Consider the following 14,437-nt stretch of genomic DNA (forward strand, 5'->3'; position numbering starts at 1 on the left):
GAAACACTGACCTTAATGACCCCCCCACCCCGAAGTCCCTTGCAAGTCAAATGATTCTATACTTTACAGGGAATTTGTGTTACACAGGCAGGAAGTTTAATTACACACAATGATTGGTCTTTATGCAAATTTCATCAGCCAAAGCTGCAGTCACTGGTTTCAAGTGAACACTTCTACTGTCCGGACAGTTAGAGCTCACAGCTCTTCCTGCGTTCCATCCTACTCTTAAAGAAAGTGGTATGTGACAACGCCTCCTCAGCTGCTGCGGTTTGGGGGTTGGAGTGTCTCTTATTATCTGTCCCCTGCAGCACCTCATCTGACAGGAAGTTTCCCCAGAGTTTTCCACCACAGGAAATTTCCTGTGGGGAAGCACTTATCAAGCAAACAAAGAGTCTTGGTACAGCAAAAACTGCAAGAGAAAAGCTGAAGCAGCATGGGCAGACTTTGGGCGTAGGAACACGTAACACTTTGGTCCACAGGAGCAAGAACTTCATCAGAAGAACCTCTGGGTTTGAGAGCTGGGGGTGTTGGATGGCTCGGAAAGCTGGTAACTGAATGCAGAGCCCTTTACTTTTAGGTCAGTGCCTTGAATCCAGCCCAGAATGATAATGGTCAAGTGTTATTATTGTCTGATGCTTACTGAGTTAATAGCTTCTGTCCAGTTTCTAATACATTGATAGATACAGCACCAAAAAAACCATATTTGCCTGTAGGGGCAGTTTCCCCAGAGAGGCTGTCATAAATATAAAGGGAAGGGTAACCACCTTTCTGTCCTATAAAATCCCTCATGGCCAGAGGCAAAACCCTTTCACCTGTAAAGGGTTAAGAAGCTACGATAACCTTGCTGGCACCTGACCACAATGACAAATGAGGAGACAAGATACTTTCAAAGCTGGAGGGGGGGAACAAAGGGTCTGTCGGTCTGTGTGATGCTTTTGCCGGGAACAGATCAGGAATGCAGGTCAGAACTCCTGTAAAAAGTTAGTAAGTAATCTAGCTAAAATGCATTAGATTTCTTTTGTTTAATGGCTGGTAAAATAGCTGTGCTGCATGGAATGTATATTCCTGTTTTTGTGTCTTTTTGTAACTTAAGGTTTTGCCTAGAGGGATTCTCTATGTTTTGAATCTAATTACCCTGTAAGGTATTTACCATCCTGATTTTACAGAGGTGATTCTTTTACCTTTTCTTTAATTAAAACTCTTCTTTTAAGAACCTGATTGTTTTTTAATTGTTCTTAAGATCCAAGGTTTTGGGTCTGTGTTCACCTGTACAAATTGGTGAGGATTTTTATCAAGCCTTCCCCAGGAAAGGGAGTGTAGGGCTTGGGGGGAAGACATATCCAAGTTGGCTCTTTCCCTGTTCTTTGTTTAACACGCTTGGTGGTGGCAACATAGGGTTCAAGTACAAGGCAAAGTTTGTACCTCGAGGAAGTTTTTAACCTAAGCTGGTAAGAATAAGCTTAGGGGGTCTTTCATGCAGGTCCCCACATCTGTACCCTAGAGTTCAGAGTGGGGAAGGAACCTTGACAGAGGCCAATGACTGGATGAGCATGAAGAATGTACTATCATCGTCCAGGGATGAGACACATTGGCATGGTGCTGTGTGGGGTGGCTCTGCTTTGTTGCGTCCTACATTATACTCGTTCCCTGGGTAAAAATGATGGGATTTGATCACCTAAGTCCCTTAGGCTCCTTTGAAAATCTCATCCCATGTGTATTACGGGGTACCTTCTGAAAGTCACCAATTACAGGTAGGCACCTAACTCCCATGGACTTTCAATGGGAGTTAGACACCCAGATGCCATTGGTGTCTTTGAAAATCTCATCCTATGTGTCTACACTCTTTTGTTTACCTAATTTAGGATGTGATCCTGCCTTGCACATACTGTTAAGAAAAATAAATAAACCCTTCTTGGGTTTTCTCTTCTAATAAATGACCATACTTTTGTCATCTCTCCTTTTCCCTCACTCTCTCCTCTGCTTGACCCTTCTCTGATGTTCCTTCCATCTACCTCCCTTCAGTCTCATCATCCTATCACCTCAGCACTTTTTCTTCTACACTTTATCTCAGTCTCTTATTCCTCCTCAGCTTTTTGTCATTCCTCAGCTCTCCCGAACCAGTCTTCCTGTACCCTGCAATCCAGTCCAAGACACATATCAGCCGATGCTAGAAACACAGAACTACCTACAGACTCTCCACTTGTAGCACTGGCCATGTCTACACTAGCACTTTTGTCAGTATAACTTATGCTGCTCAGGGCTGTGAACCCCCCTCCCTCTGAGCAACATAAGTTACACAGACAGACGCCCCGGTGTGGACAGCACTATGTTGGTGGGAGATGCTTTTCCACCAACGTAGCTACTGCCGCTCATTGGGGGAGATTTAATTATGTGGATTGCATGGAGCAGCTGCACAGAAGATCTTACAGTGGCACAGCTAAATCGGTGCAGATGTGCCGCTATGAGCTCTCTAGGGTAGACACGAGTCTCTGGCACTAGGTGAATTTGACTGTACATGTGGGATATGGCTAATTCAGGATCTCTTGTGACACTGGCTGGGGAATTCACTGGGAAGCCACATGCACGAAGAAGATCTGGTATCAACATGTGACAGGCCTGATCTTATTGGGATCCAGGAAGTGGGCAGGCAAAGCCCGCCCACTGTTAAAGGATCCCCCCCCAGCCTAAGAGGGGGATCCACAGGACCTGGAAATCAAATAAATACAGGGGACAACTAATAAATAACAGGGACAGGAGTGTGGTCAAAGGATCAAATGAAGGGAACTGGACGAGGACACTGAGTAGAGAACCCTGGACAGGTGACAGGCCTGATGGAAGGCAGGTACTCTCACCCAACCTGCTCTTAAGTATACTAGCACATGTAGCCAATAGCTCTGGCAGGGGACCAGTCTCAGTTGGTTTAGAAAACCCAAGAGGAAAAAACATTTTTTGTAAAACTGACTAGTCTGCTGGGAGAGGATCAGGAAATAGGGATATACCTGGTTCTTAGGGACATGTGATCATCTTACTAAGTATCCCCCCTCCAGCTTCAAGGAGCAGCACTAAACTGCAAAGAGAGTTATATGCAGCATTCTCACCCAGAGCCACAGTAATTGGGAACCAGATCTTTCAGAGTCAGAAGTAAACCAGAAAAATAGGGGTTTGACATGGAGTTTCAGGGGAGAGTAAGGGAAGCCCTCAGCTACTTTAGAAAAAAAAAGCCTTGCTTTCTCCCCCATGTAATTTCCAGCTGTAACTATGTACCATTTTTATTTGCTCAATTCCTGTGCATGAACGTATTCATCTACAAACCCACAACTTTGATTTAATGTTTGCTCATGCAGTAGACTTTTTTTTTTTCAATTCAGACTCCTCTCTCTCAAGTTATATGACTGCAAATGGCTGATGCTGACTATTTTCTATCCTTTTCTGGTTAACTGCAGCTGTGGTAAAGGGACTTCTGCCAACAGTCCCATAATGCACTCCTCCACAGGAAGTTCCCAAGATCTCTTCCTGCACAGGAAATTTCCTGTGGTCCAACAGACATTCCTCTTGGCTTTTATCACTCACATACATTTGTTTTGGCAAATATCTGTTCTTAAGTAAGAACAACAAGAAACGGACAGAGCAAAAGCAAACACAGCCTCAGAGAAAGCAGTTATGGTCGGGGCAACAAGCATGACTAAAGTAGTCTCTGTCTCAAAGGAAAATAAATACCAGTGGAGCTGAATTTATGGTCTATTATCTTAAACATTATTCAGACATAAAAAATGTATGATATATACAGAACATACTTTTTCCAAGATCCCACTCAATATATTTCTTACATCTCTTCTCCGAATTCTTATACCTCTTTGCAAAGCCCATGTAATTATTTTTGGGCCTGATCCTGATCTATACCAGTTTAAACTTGATTATTAACTTAAATAGAGTTACATCTGATTTATACTGGTATGAGAGCAGCATGGTACCCTATACACAAATTTGACTCAAGAAGAAATACTTCAATGAGTTTTTGCTATATTAACACCAGCCACACACCACTATCATCAAAACCCTACAATAATAAATCCATGTTCATGAACACAATTAAGCTAACAAAATTTCAGTAGGGGAATAGATTGTTGCTTCAAGCTTCCAAGGGGTTAAACGTATGAAAAATCATGTAAACATTCGGTCCAATTTTCAAAGGTATTTAAGCGCCTAAAGACACCATAGAAACCAGTGGGATTTTCAATAGTGCTAATGCAGATTAGGCACCTAACCTGCTTAGACACTTCTGAAAATTCCACTAGGTATCTATTTGCATCTTTAGGCACCTCCGTACCTCTCTAAATTGCACCCATTGTCCTTGAAAGCTGTTATCAGAAGCTACTTTTTCTTTAAAAAAACTCCAAAAACCCTAGAGTTTTTCTTAAATGGCAGTTGGACAGTTAGAGCTCCCTGGCTGCATCTTAGAAAGAGTGTCTTTTGAAAGAACTGAACTGAATTAGGAGAACAAAAGGAAAAGATAATATTCCATAAACCAGGCTTTGAAATATTTCAGCAAATGCATGGAATTTCATGACTGTTATGAAATTCACTTCCAAACCCAAGATCCATAAACCTGGAAATCCTGGGCGCCCCATCATCTCAGGCATTGGCACCCTGACAGCAGGATTGTCTGGCTATGTAGACTCCCTCCTCAGGCCCTACGCTACCAGCACTCCCAGCTACCTTCGAGACACCACTGACTTCCTGAGGAAACTTCAATCCATCGGTGATCTTCCTGATAACACCATCCTGGCCACTATGGATGTAGAAGCCCTCTACACCAACATTCCACACAAAGATGGACTACAAGCCGTCAAGAACACTATCCCCGATAATGTCACGGCTAACCTGGTAGCTGAACTTTGTGACTTTGTCCTTACCCATAACTACTTCACATTTGGGGACAATGTATACCTTCAGATCAGCGGCACTGCTATGTGTACCCGCATGGCCCCACAGTATGCCAACATTTTTATGGCTGATTTAGAACAACGCTTCCTCAGCTCTCGTCCCCTAAAGCCCCTACTCTACTTGCGCTATATTGATGACATCTTCATCATCTGGACCCATGGAAAAGAAGCCCTTGAGGAATTCCACCATGATTTCAACAATTTCCATCCCACCACCAACCTCAGCCTGGTTCAGTCCACACAAGAGATCCACTTCCTGGACACTACAGTGCTAATAAACAATGGTCACATAAACACCACCCTATACCGGAAACCTACTGACCGCTATTCCTACCTGCATGCCTCCAGCTTTCACCCTGACCACACCACACGATCCATCGTCTACAGCCAAGCTCTGCGATACAACCGCATTTGCTCCAACCCCTCAGACAGAGACAAACACCTACAAGATCTCTGTCAAGCTTTCTTACAACTACAATACCCACCTGCAGAAGTAAAGAAACGGATTGATAGAGCCAGAAGAGTTCCCAGAAGTTACCTACTACAGGACAGGCCTAACAAAGAAAATAACAGAACGCCACTAGCCGTCACCTTCAGCCCCCAACTAAAACCCCTCCAACGCATTATTAAGGATCTACAACCTATCCTAAAGGATGACCCAACACTCTCACAAATCTTGGGAGACAGGCCAGTCCTTGCCTACAGACAGCCCCGCAACCTGAAGCAAATACTCACCAACAACCACATACTACACAACAGAACCACTAACCCAGGAACTTATCCTTGCAACAAAGCCCGTTGCCAATTGTGCCCACATATCTATTCAGGGGACACCATCACAGGGCCTAATAACATCAGCCACACTATCAGAGGCTCGTTCACCTGCACATCCACCAATGTGATATATGCCATCATGTGCCAGCAATGCCCCTCTGCCATATACATTGGTCAAACTGGACAGTCTCTACGTAAAAGAATAAATGGTCACAAATCAGATGTCAAGAATTATAACATTCATAAACCAGTCGGAGAACACTTCAATCTCTCTGGTCACGCAATCACAGACATGAAGGTCGCTATCTTAAAACAAAAAAACTTCAAATCCAGACTCCAGCGAGAAACTGCTGAATTGGAATTCATTTGCAAATTGGATACTATTAATTTAGGCTTAAATAGAGACTGGGAGTGGCTAAGTCATTATGCAAGGTAGCCTGTTTCCTCTTGTTTTTTCCTACCCCCCCCCCCCCCCAGATGTTCTGGTTTAACTTGGATTTAAACTTGAAGAGTGGTCAGTTTGGATGAGCTATTACCAGCAGGAGAGTGAGTTTGTGTGTGTATGGGGGTGGGGGGGATGTGAGAAAACCTGGATTTGTGCTGGAAATGGCCCACCTGATGATCACTTTAGATAAGCTATTACCAGCAGGACAGTGGGGTGGGAGGAGGTATTGTTTCATATTCTCTGTGTATATATAAAGCCTGCTGCAGTTTCCACGATATGCATCTGAGGAAGTGAGCTGTAGCTCATGAAAGCTTATGCTCTAATAAATTGGTTAGTCTCTAAGGTGCCACAAGTACTCCTTTTCTTTTTGCGAATACAGACTAACACGGCTGTTACTCTGAAACTTCCAATACTAAAATCCAATTCAGTCCGCAGCACTTGCCACCATCTAGATTCTTTAATTTCTTTATTTTATTCTCAAAGCAGAACAAGGATAGCCATCAAATAGCATGGGGTGCAGAGAGATTCCTTATTATAAACTTTTCTCAAGGTCTAGCCTTTGGCATGCACATGCCTGAGAGAATAAGAACTAACAATAGCTGTCCGTGTACTACCAACAAAAATGTTACATCCTAATATCAAACTTTATATCAGGTCAGTCGTGATCAAAACAGTTCAACCAGGCTAGTTTTACAGCTAAAGGATTGTCTTTAGCCTGTAAAGTAAATGGATCTCATAGAACAAAGCATAATACATCTTTATCCTTTTGAGATGTAAATTTCTCCATAGAATTTTCTCCAGGCCAGATATTTGCAAATCACTGAGGCCGTAAAGGGATTTACAATATGCTGCAAGAGTTAACCTAGCTGCAATTCATTCTGAACAATCTGCCTTGGGTACTACATGATCTATACAGGATTTGGAGCTGGGTACACAGATCATTTGTACATATGGAAGTACCTGAGGTGAGTTTCCATGCTTTGTTCCAAAATTCTCAGGGCTGTTTAGATTTCCAATAGGATTTTGTTTTCCCCATTGCGTCTTTCTAAAAATGTGCCTGGCTTCTCACTATTTCCACTCTTCTAACTTTCAGACACTATTTCCTCATTGGCAGCTCTCTATCGTCCTCTCCCATTCTCAGACAGTGAGGCATATATATTCACCCAATTTTAAGTACACACTCAAACAGATCCAGCTACAAATAAATACAGAGAGAGAGAGAGAGAGACCATGTGTGTAGTGGCAATTTTTGAAGTGGGCATGCCATTATATGACATATGGTATGTACCGTATACGGTGGATGATGACCTCTGATTGTTCACAATCTATCTTTTGGGAACTACTGTGGGCAGTAATAACTTTCAGCTGCTGGTCACAAATAATTGACAGCACCAATGTACACATGCAAACCAAGGTACCTTCGACACATTAAAAACCCACTCAGCAGCAAGTCTCAGAACCTGGGTCAACTGAATTGGCCTTGTCCTGCAGGGGTAAAAATAGCAGTGGAGATGTTCCCAATTAGGCTGGAGCCTGGACTCTGAGACTCTCCCCCTTCACTGGGTTACAGAACCCAGGCTCCAGCCTGAGCATCTACACTGCTATTTTTAGCCCCACAAGCCCAAGTCAGTTAACCTGTGCTCTGAGACTCTCTGTCGTGATTCTTTTTTTGCTGTGTAGACATACTCCCAAATGCCCTGAAAGAACTCAATAACCAAACAGTCCAGCTGTGAACTGAGAATAAACCCCTTTGCTGTGTCAAACATAGCTAGCTGCCTCTCAGGCCTGCTGTGACATTCATCACTACATAACCCTCGCAGGTATTTACCAGTAGCAGAGAAACCTGCCAAAAGACAACCAATAAATAAAGAGCTTATTGGTAAGGAGATAGGGTCCTGTGCCTAACTGGAGAGTGCACATGGCAGGTAGCAGTTCTCACAGTTGAAAGGGACAAGAACTGGCAGTAAAAGATTTTCATTAATTATTATAAGCAGCCTCCTGAATGCAGAGCTGGAACAAAAGCTGAGATGTGTTTAATAGGTGCTGTGGATCTAACCAGGAGTTTTGTAGTGGTAACAACCTCAGAGTCAGTTGCAGTAATCCAGAAGAGCAGGGACTACTCCCATCATTGCATTCCCTCCTTCAGAAAACCAACAGCAAGTGACTGACGGTTCGGGAGTGATACCAGGGGTTCCCCTCGCAGCCTCTCCCCAAAGCATTCTGCCAGAGGGCATGGAAGAGGGGTTGAATGGGGGTTTGTCCTGGCTCCTCCCGCAGATACGGAATGGACAGGGTTCTGTCCTACCAATCTACATCCCCCGAGTTTTGAAGGGATCCACAAAAGGCCACAGTCATCTTCACAGAGGCCTTGTGCCTCTGTATTAACTCCGGAGCCCCCTGCTCCAAGGCACTCCTCAGTCCTGATACCAGTATGAAGGGAGGATTCTACAGTGCGGAGGGACTGTGCTGAGAGTTAAATACAGTGTCAGGTGGGTTCAGGGAGAATGATGAACATCCTCCTGTCCTTCTCCTTCCCATTGTTGGCCCAGTCCTCCCTATGCACCAGCTGTAGAGCAGAGTGAGGACTGTGCCACAAAGAGCCCATCCTAAGGAACTTATGAGGAGATGAGTTCCCCTATGTAATTTAAGTCTTACTTCTCACCCCAAACCAGGATGGGCAGCTGTCTAAAAGTTAACATACACTCACTCTTCAAACACAGAGAATAGACAAACCCCCCATTAAACCCTGGCCCAAAACACACACAAATAATACAACCTCCCACACCACACATATGCATGAGTCATCAGCTGGAGCTAAAAGAGTTACTCCTTTGGCTTAGTGTTGCAAAGACCTATGCTTTTGGTGGGAATTATTACAAAATGGTGACGTATATGGGCATCTGCAGTCCCACCTGTGGGCTTCAGATTCTTACAAAGAGCTTTTCCTGACGAGGGGAGTATGCTAGCTGAGTGAGTCCTCCTCTAGTGGCCGGGCCACAAGGAGGTAAGTGCCTAATATCACTAGCAGCTAATGGAGTTCTCCTTTAGCTCAAGAGGTAGAGGTGTGTGCCTTCAGAACTGAAGGACCCAGCTCAAAAGCCCTGCCGATGGTGACAGCCCATAGTGGAGGATGGTTAAATGTGCATGCACAGAACCCACCTACACAAATCACAAATCCCCTTTTCTATATGCACCACACAAGTGTACACAGACACATTTGCTTGGTATGCTGTGAGCAAGGACATCATCTGAATAATGCACCCTAGCATTTCTTCGATGCTATACAAATAAGAATACACACTGCCCAGATACATGCTATGGCAGATTGGTGATGTGGAGTTTATTCCCACTTGACGGCTGTTGATCCCCGATCACGCTTCTAAATAAGTGAAATTGTCTCATTTTCCTGAGCTGCTCACTTTATTATTCTTTTGATGAGGTTTGATACTGTATTAGTATTCCTTCACATTTGGTTTCCTTTTTTGTGCATCCAAGAACAGAAAGAATTAAAACCCAAGGTCCTTAGAGATGAAAAAGAGAACATAGTCTAGTTTGCCTGTATACAGGCATCTGTTATCTAGACTGGAGATCAAGATCAAGTTTTGAGAAACTGTGATCTGCACAGGTCCCCTTACCCCACACAGCCTTCCAAAACTGGAAATTGGGCTTGGCAGCCTCTGTAAAAGGAAATACATGCTGAGTCCTCGCCCTCTCTCTTTTTCTCCCCATGATTCCTCCACCTGTGAGGAAGAGGCTTTATGTCCATAAATCAATCATTGAGAGATGAGAGATCACTTTGAAATATTGTCTATCTGCTAATTTCTTGGGATGTGTGTTGGAATATGGTTCTGTCCTACAAGACTGTAGTGGGTGTCCTCACCACTTGTTATGAAGACTCTTGGGTTTTCCGGGGTCCAGCACTCTCACTGACTTGCTGTGTGAGCTTAGGTAAGTCACTTAACCTCTCCATGCCTTAGTTTCTCCCTCTACAAAATGGGTAGCAGTCATATTAGCACTACCTACTGAACAGTTGTTGGGAGGTAGGGTTGTTTGGGTTTTCCTTTTTTTTGTAATCTACTGATGTGTGTACAGAGTTTTGGGCTCTTTACAGGAAAGTCACCATAGCAATACAATGCTCTTACTAGCGCCCTACCAAATCCACAGTCCATTTTGCTCAATTTCACAGTCATAGGATTTTAAAAATTGTAAATTTCATGATTTCAGATATTTAAATCTGAAATTCCATGATGTTGTAACTGTGAGGGTCCTGACCTAACTCTGAAGGCAGCAGCACAGAAGTAAGGGTGGCATGGGATGGTGTTGCCACCCTTACTTATGTACTGCTGCTAGTGGGGTGCTGCCTTCAGAGCTGGGCTCCTGGCCAGCAGCCCCCGCTCTCTGGCCACCCAGCTCTGAAGGCAGAGCAGAAGTAAGGGTGGCAATACTGTGATTTCCCCCTTCCTCCCCTCCCGCTGGCCCTCTTTTGTGTCGGGACCCCCAGTTTGAGAAACACTGGACTCTCCCCAATGAAATCTGTATAATATAAGGTAAAGGTATACAGAAGACTGGATTTCAAAGGGGGAGACCAGATTTCATGGCTGTGAATTTGGTAGGGCCCTAGCTATGACTATCAGTCAATCCAAAGACTAGGTTAGCAAATGATCACAAATGTTATTTTGTCAGCAACTCAGAGCAGTACCAATGCGTTAATATCATCAGTGTGCCAGCTACAGACAATTAACCTGTTGTGAGGTCCTTAATCCTGTGAAAATAATGTCAGACAAACTGTCTTAGGTACACCAAACAATTTATTCATAGGAGAGGGTTATTCTCTTAAAGGTTACTTGTTGAAGAGCCTGTTGCTCTGCTAGAGAGAATTATATCATAGATGATGGCTGGACTCACTGTAAATGTTTTCTTATTATCATTTTAACAACAATTAAAGTCTTCATGGAGGGGAGGATGGGGGGGCAGAACACAGAGAGAGAGAGTGTGTGTGTGTATAATAATTTGATTGGTTATGCAGAGAGGTGGGTTCTTCTCACCTTTCTGCCATCTTCGCCAGCCCTATCCCTGCAGCATAGTTTTCTCCATCATTTCCCTTTCCATGTTCATATTGGTAAAAAAAAATTAGAGCTGTGGGAAGGCATAGAATGACAGACCTGGAGAACACAATGATTGGCCTATGCCTAGAAAAGGCACAGCATGGGCAACAGCAGAACCAGCTTACCCAGCCCTGTCCTGTCAATGAGCTTCATCTCCAACCTGGAGAAGCCATTTCTAGGGATAAGAAGCTATTTCATTCTCCATGGCCATTCCATCCTTCTGCTGGGATGTCCATTAACGATATTGGTGATGGTGGGTTTTGCGATGTGGACACCGATTCACAAAATACTAGACTGAGACAGTTCACTTAAGAGAAACCACCAAAGCACAATCTGATATTAGCTACTTATGGTTACTGCTAGCATGAGCTGGACTCCAAACAAATCCCATTAACAAACCCCTGAGCCAACCTGTCCCAACAAGATTCATCCAGATGAGTGGGATGAAAAATGACATTTACACAAAGTTTGTATTCTATCTGCTAGACCATTATGTTGGGTTTGGGGAAACTGCTAGTTTGAGGTACTCGGAGAAAAGAGCCTACACTAATGGAAGAACAAAAACAGAGAAAGAGGGAACTGATTCACAGGACTAAGTTATAAGGATTCCAGTATCTAAAACTGGTTTAAATCGCATGCAAAAAATGTGATGAGTCAGATAAAGCTGTCAAGAGGCAACTTCAGCTTGTGCAACTGTGGCTCATTCAGCCAAAGTTCCTTACTGTCATGGATAATGGCTGTATTAGAAAATCACCATTGAAGGACATGGATAAACTCTTTGGAACAATTCCTCCAATGCAATGGGTATTTTCCCATCTATTTTCCTTATTTATTCTGTAAAGAAATTCCACACTCGACACATTAACTGTCTTACAGTACACCTGGGATGTGATGAAGTACAGGATCTTCTAAAACCCCTCTACTGCACCAACACTAGCAATGTCACTCAATGGAATAGTTAATCAGGAGTAATTGTTCTGGAATAACTCCCCTGAAGCTCTTGGGAACACTGAAGAATGAAAGACATTAACTGCCTTCCACTTATTATGATCAACTATCATTGTATGTAACATGGACACTCATGTACCCAGAATTGGACTGAGTCCTCCAAATTCCTTCCTCTTAGACCACCAAACAGCCATCAAGTGGGAACAACTTTCAGTCACCACTAGCCCAGGCTTGGTTTAAACTGGCAACCTAAAGGTGAAAAAAATCTCCAATAGTTTTCAAGAGAAGCAGCTTTCATTAAATAGCCACACCTTTACACAGGGGAAAGCAATTAATGGAAGCCTCCCAGGTTTTGAAACTGGTCTCAATTTAAAGCCACGAGAGGAAATAATTAAATATAATAGATGCCAGGACTTGTAAAAGAAAACAGACAGTATATATGCATACTGTAGAAATGGACTAAAATATATGGACCTAATCCTCCATTCCCTTACACTAGTTTCACACTGGTTCATCTCCATTAATTTACTCCCAGTTTATACCAGTGTGAAATCAGACTCAGGCATCGTGTTTTATATCAGATATAGACAGTCAATGTCTTTTAGGATGAATTAAAAATTACTGCATTTTATTTTTAAAGAATGCTCTGGGAAATGTGCAATCTGGAATTATTCTCAAGTGTCTGAAGAGAAACCTACAGCAAAATCCCACACAGGAAACAGAGTCGGAGCATCTCCCTCTCAAGTTCCCTGCACCCTCTCCTTGTCGTTATCGCCACCGCCACTACCAAAAAAAAGTTTTAAATTTACAGTAATTGAGTCCAAACATTTCCAAAAAGCAGCCATCACCTGTCAGTTTAAACAGTTCCTAATGACTATTCTGCAGCAGGGTGTTGAAAAGAATTAAACACGCAACCATAATATAGCTACAAGAACATGAAAATGAAAATCAAAACCCTGATTCCACTAAAAGAGAAAAGCAAAGGGGGAGAAGGGAATCTTAATTTTTGTCCACTCATTGTGCTTCACTGAGTTATCAGTACATACATATCAGCTTTGTTTACTGTTTACTTTGTCCAGCTGCACTTCTGGTGGTTTCAGCTCCACGAGTTTCACGCTAAAGACTGGCCACTTGTAGAAAACAAGACTTTTGGTTGTTGATGCTATTTGATCCATATTCCCTGATCTCTCTTCCTCCCCAAATAGAATTGAGGTTAATACTTTGGATTTAGTGGTCTACGTTAGTGGAACTTTTCCTCAGAGGGTTTTGAAGTATGCTACAACCATTAATATATTTACCCTCACAACAACCCTATGGAGCAAGGAAATGCCATTCCCCCTTTTTATAGATAAGGAAGGTAAGTCACACACTGTAGTGGAAGTGGCACAGCCAGTTACCAAACCCAGGAGCCCTGGCCACTGCTCTACAACCTCGGGGCCAGTGTTTCTCAACAACCAGTCTGTGGACCAGTGCTGGTCCCTGAGATCTCTCTGACACAGCTTAAGAAGGCAGCAAGCCAGCCCCTGGTATCAAAAAGGTTGAGAAACATGGCTCTAGACCACGCTAGATTGTTAAATATGGCACAACAGGACAGTTTTACCAACAGTGCAAGTCTAGAGGAAACTCCCACAACCTGGAGACTCACACTTAAACACTTAGAGAGCCAGATAAAGAAAACATAACTGCTCACTCTGCTGATAATTCTGATCAGTCGATTATCAACAGACGAAAATTCATGGGTAAATGGACTCATTTGCACTCATTTCCTAAGACTTCAGAAAAACTCTTCCTTCTCCTGCAGAAGTTATAACTGACGTTTGCTGCTCATGTTCCAGCATTGCATGGTGCCGAGTACAGGCTACTTCATGCTGATGCTCTTCGGAAATAACTCCTCCTCTCTGGGAATGATGCCATCTCTCCCTTTACCACAGACCAAGCTGGGGACAATTTGTGGGTTCCTCAACCTCCTCCAGAAAACATTTATCAGCTAATTCCCTAACTCCACACACAACTCTTTTCCCCCTTCAGCTGCCTCTCATTTCCTGGAACTCATATCCCCCCTCGCTGCCAAATGCACACAATTTGCAAGTACAGGTGTTTGGGGTATGTGAAGGCAGAAGGTAATACAATAAATCTTGGCTTTTACCAATGTAGGCTTGACTCAAACAACTTTGCAGAAACCTTGCCCCACATGTGGGTGAACCAGCCTTGTGGACATACAC

General features: G+C 43.4%; 2 protein-coding genes across 5 annotated transcripts in view; one reads left to right on the forward strand and one right to left on the reverse strand.

Moving 5' to 3' along the window:
* The window catches only part of ETV6 (ETS variant transcription factor 6), a 165,145-nt gene that overhangs the window by 63,813 nt on the left and 86,895 nt on the right, over positions 1-14,437 (reverse strand). The window lies entirely within an intron of this gene.
* On the forward strand, positions 174-6,361 carry LOC140899721 (uncharacterized). Its single transcript, XM_073315656.1, has 2 exons — positions 174-577; positions 3,444-6,361. The coding sequence occupies exon 2, from the start codon at positions 4,564-4,566 to the stop codon at positions 6,151-6,153; it is 1,590 nt and encodes a 529-aa protein (XP_073171757.1). The 5' UTR covers positions 174-577; positions 3,444-4,563; the 3' UTR covers positions 6,154-6,361.

This window comes from Lepidochelys kempii, chromosome 1 (genome assembly GCF_965140265.1).
Source record: "Lepidochelys kempii isolate rLepKem1 chromosome 1, rLepKem1.hap2, whole genome shotgun sequence".
NCBI lineage: Eukaryota > Metazoa > Chordata > Testudines > Cheloniidae > Lepidochelys > Lepidochelys kempii.

Bases quoted from the DNA above. Each gene is read 5' to 3' on its own strand.
- LOC140899721 (XM_073315656.1), top strand. From the start codon at position 4,564: ATGACTGTTATGAAATTCACTTCCAAACCCAAGATCCATAAACCTGGA.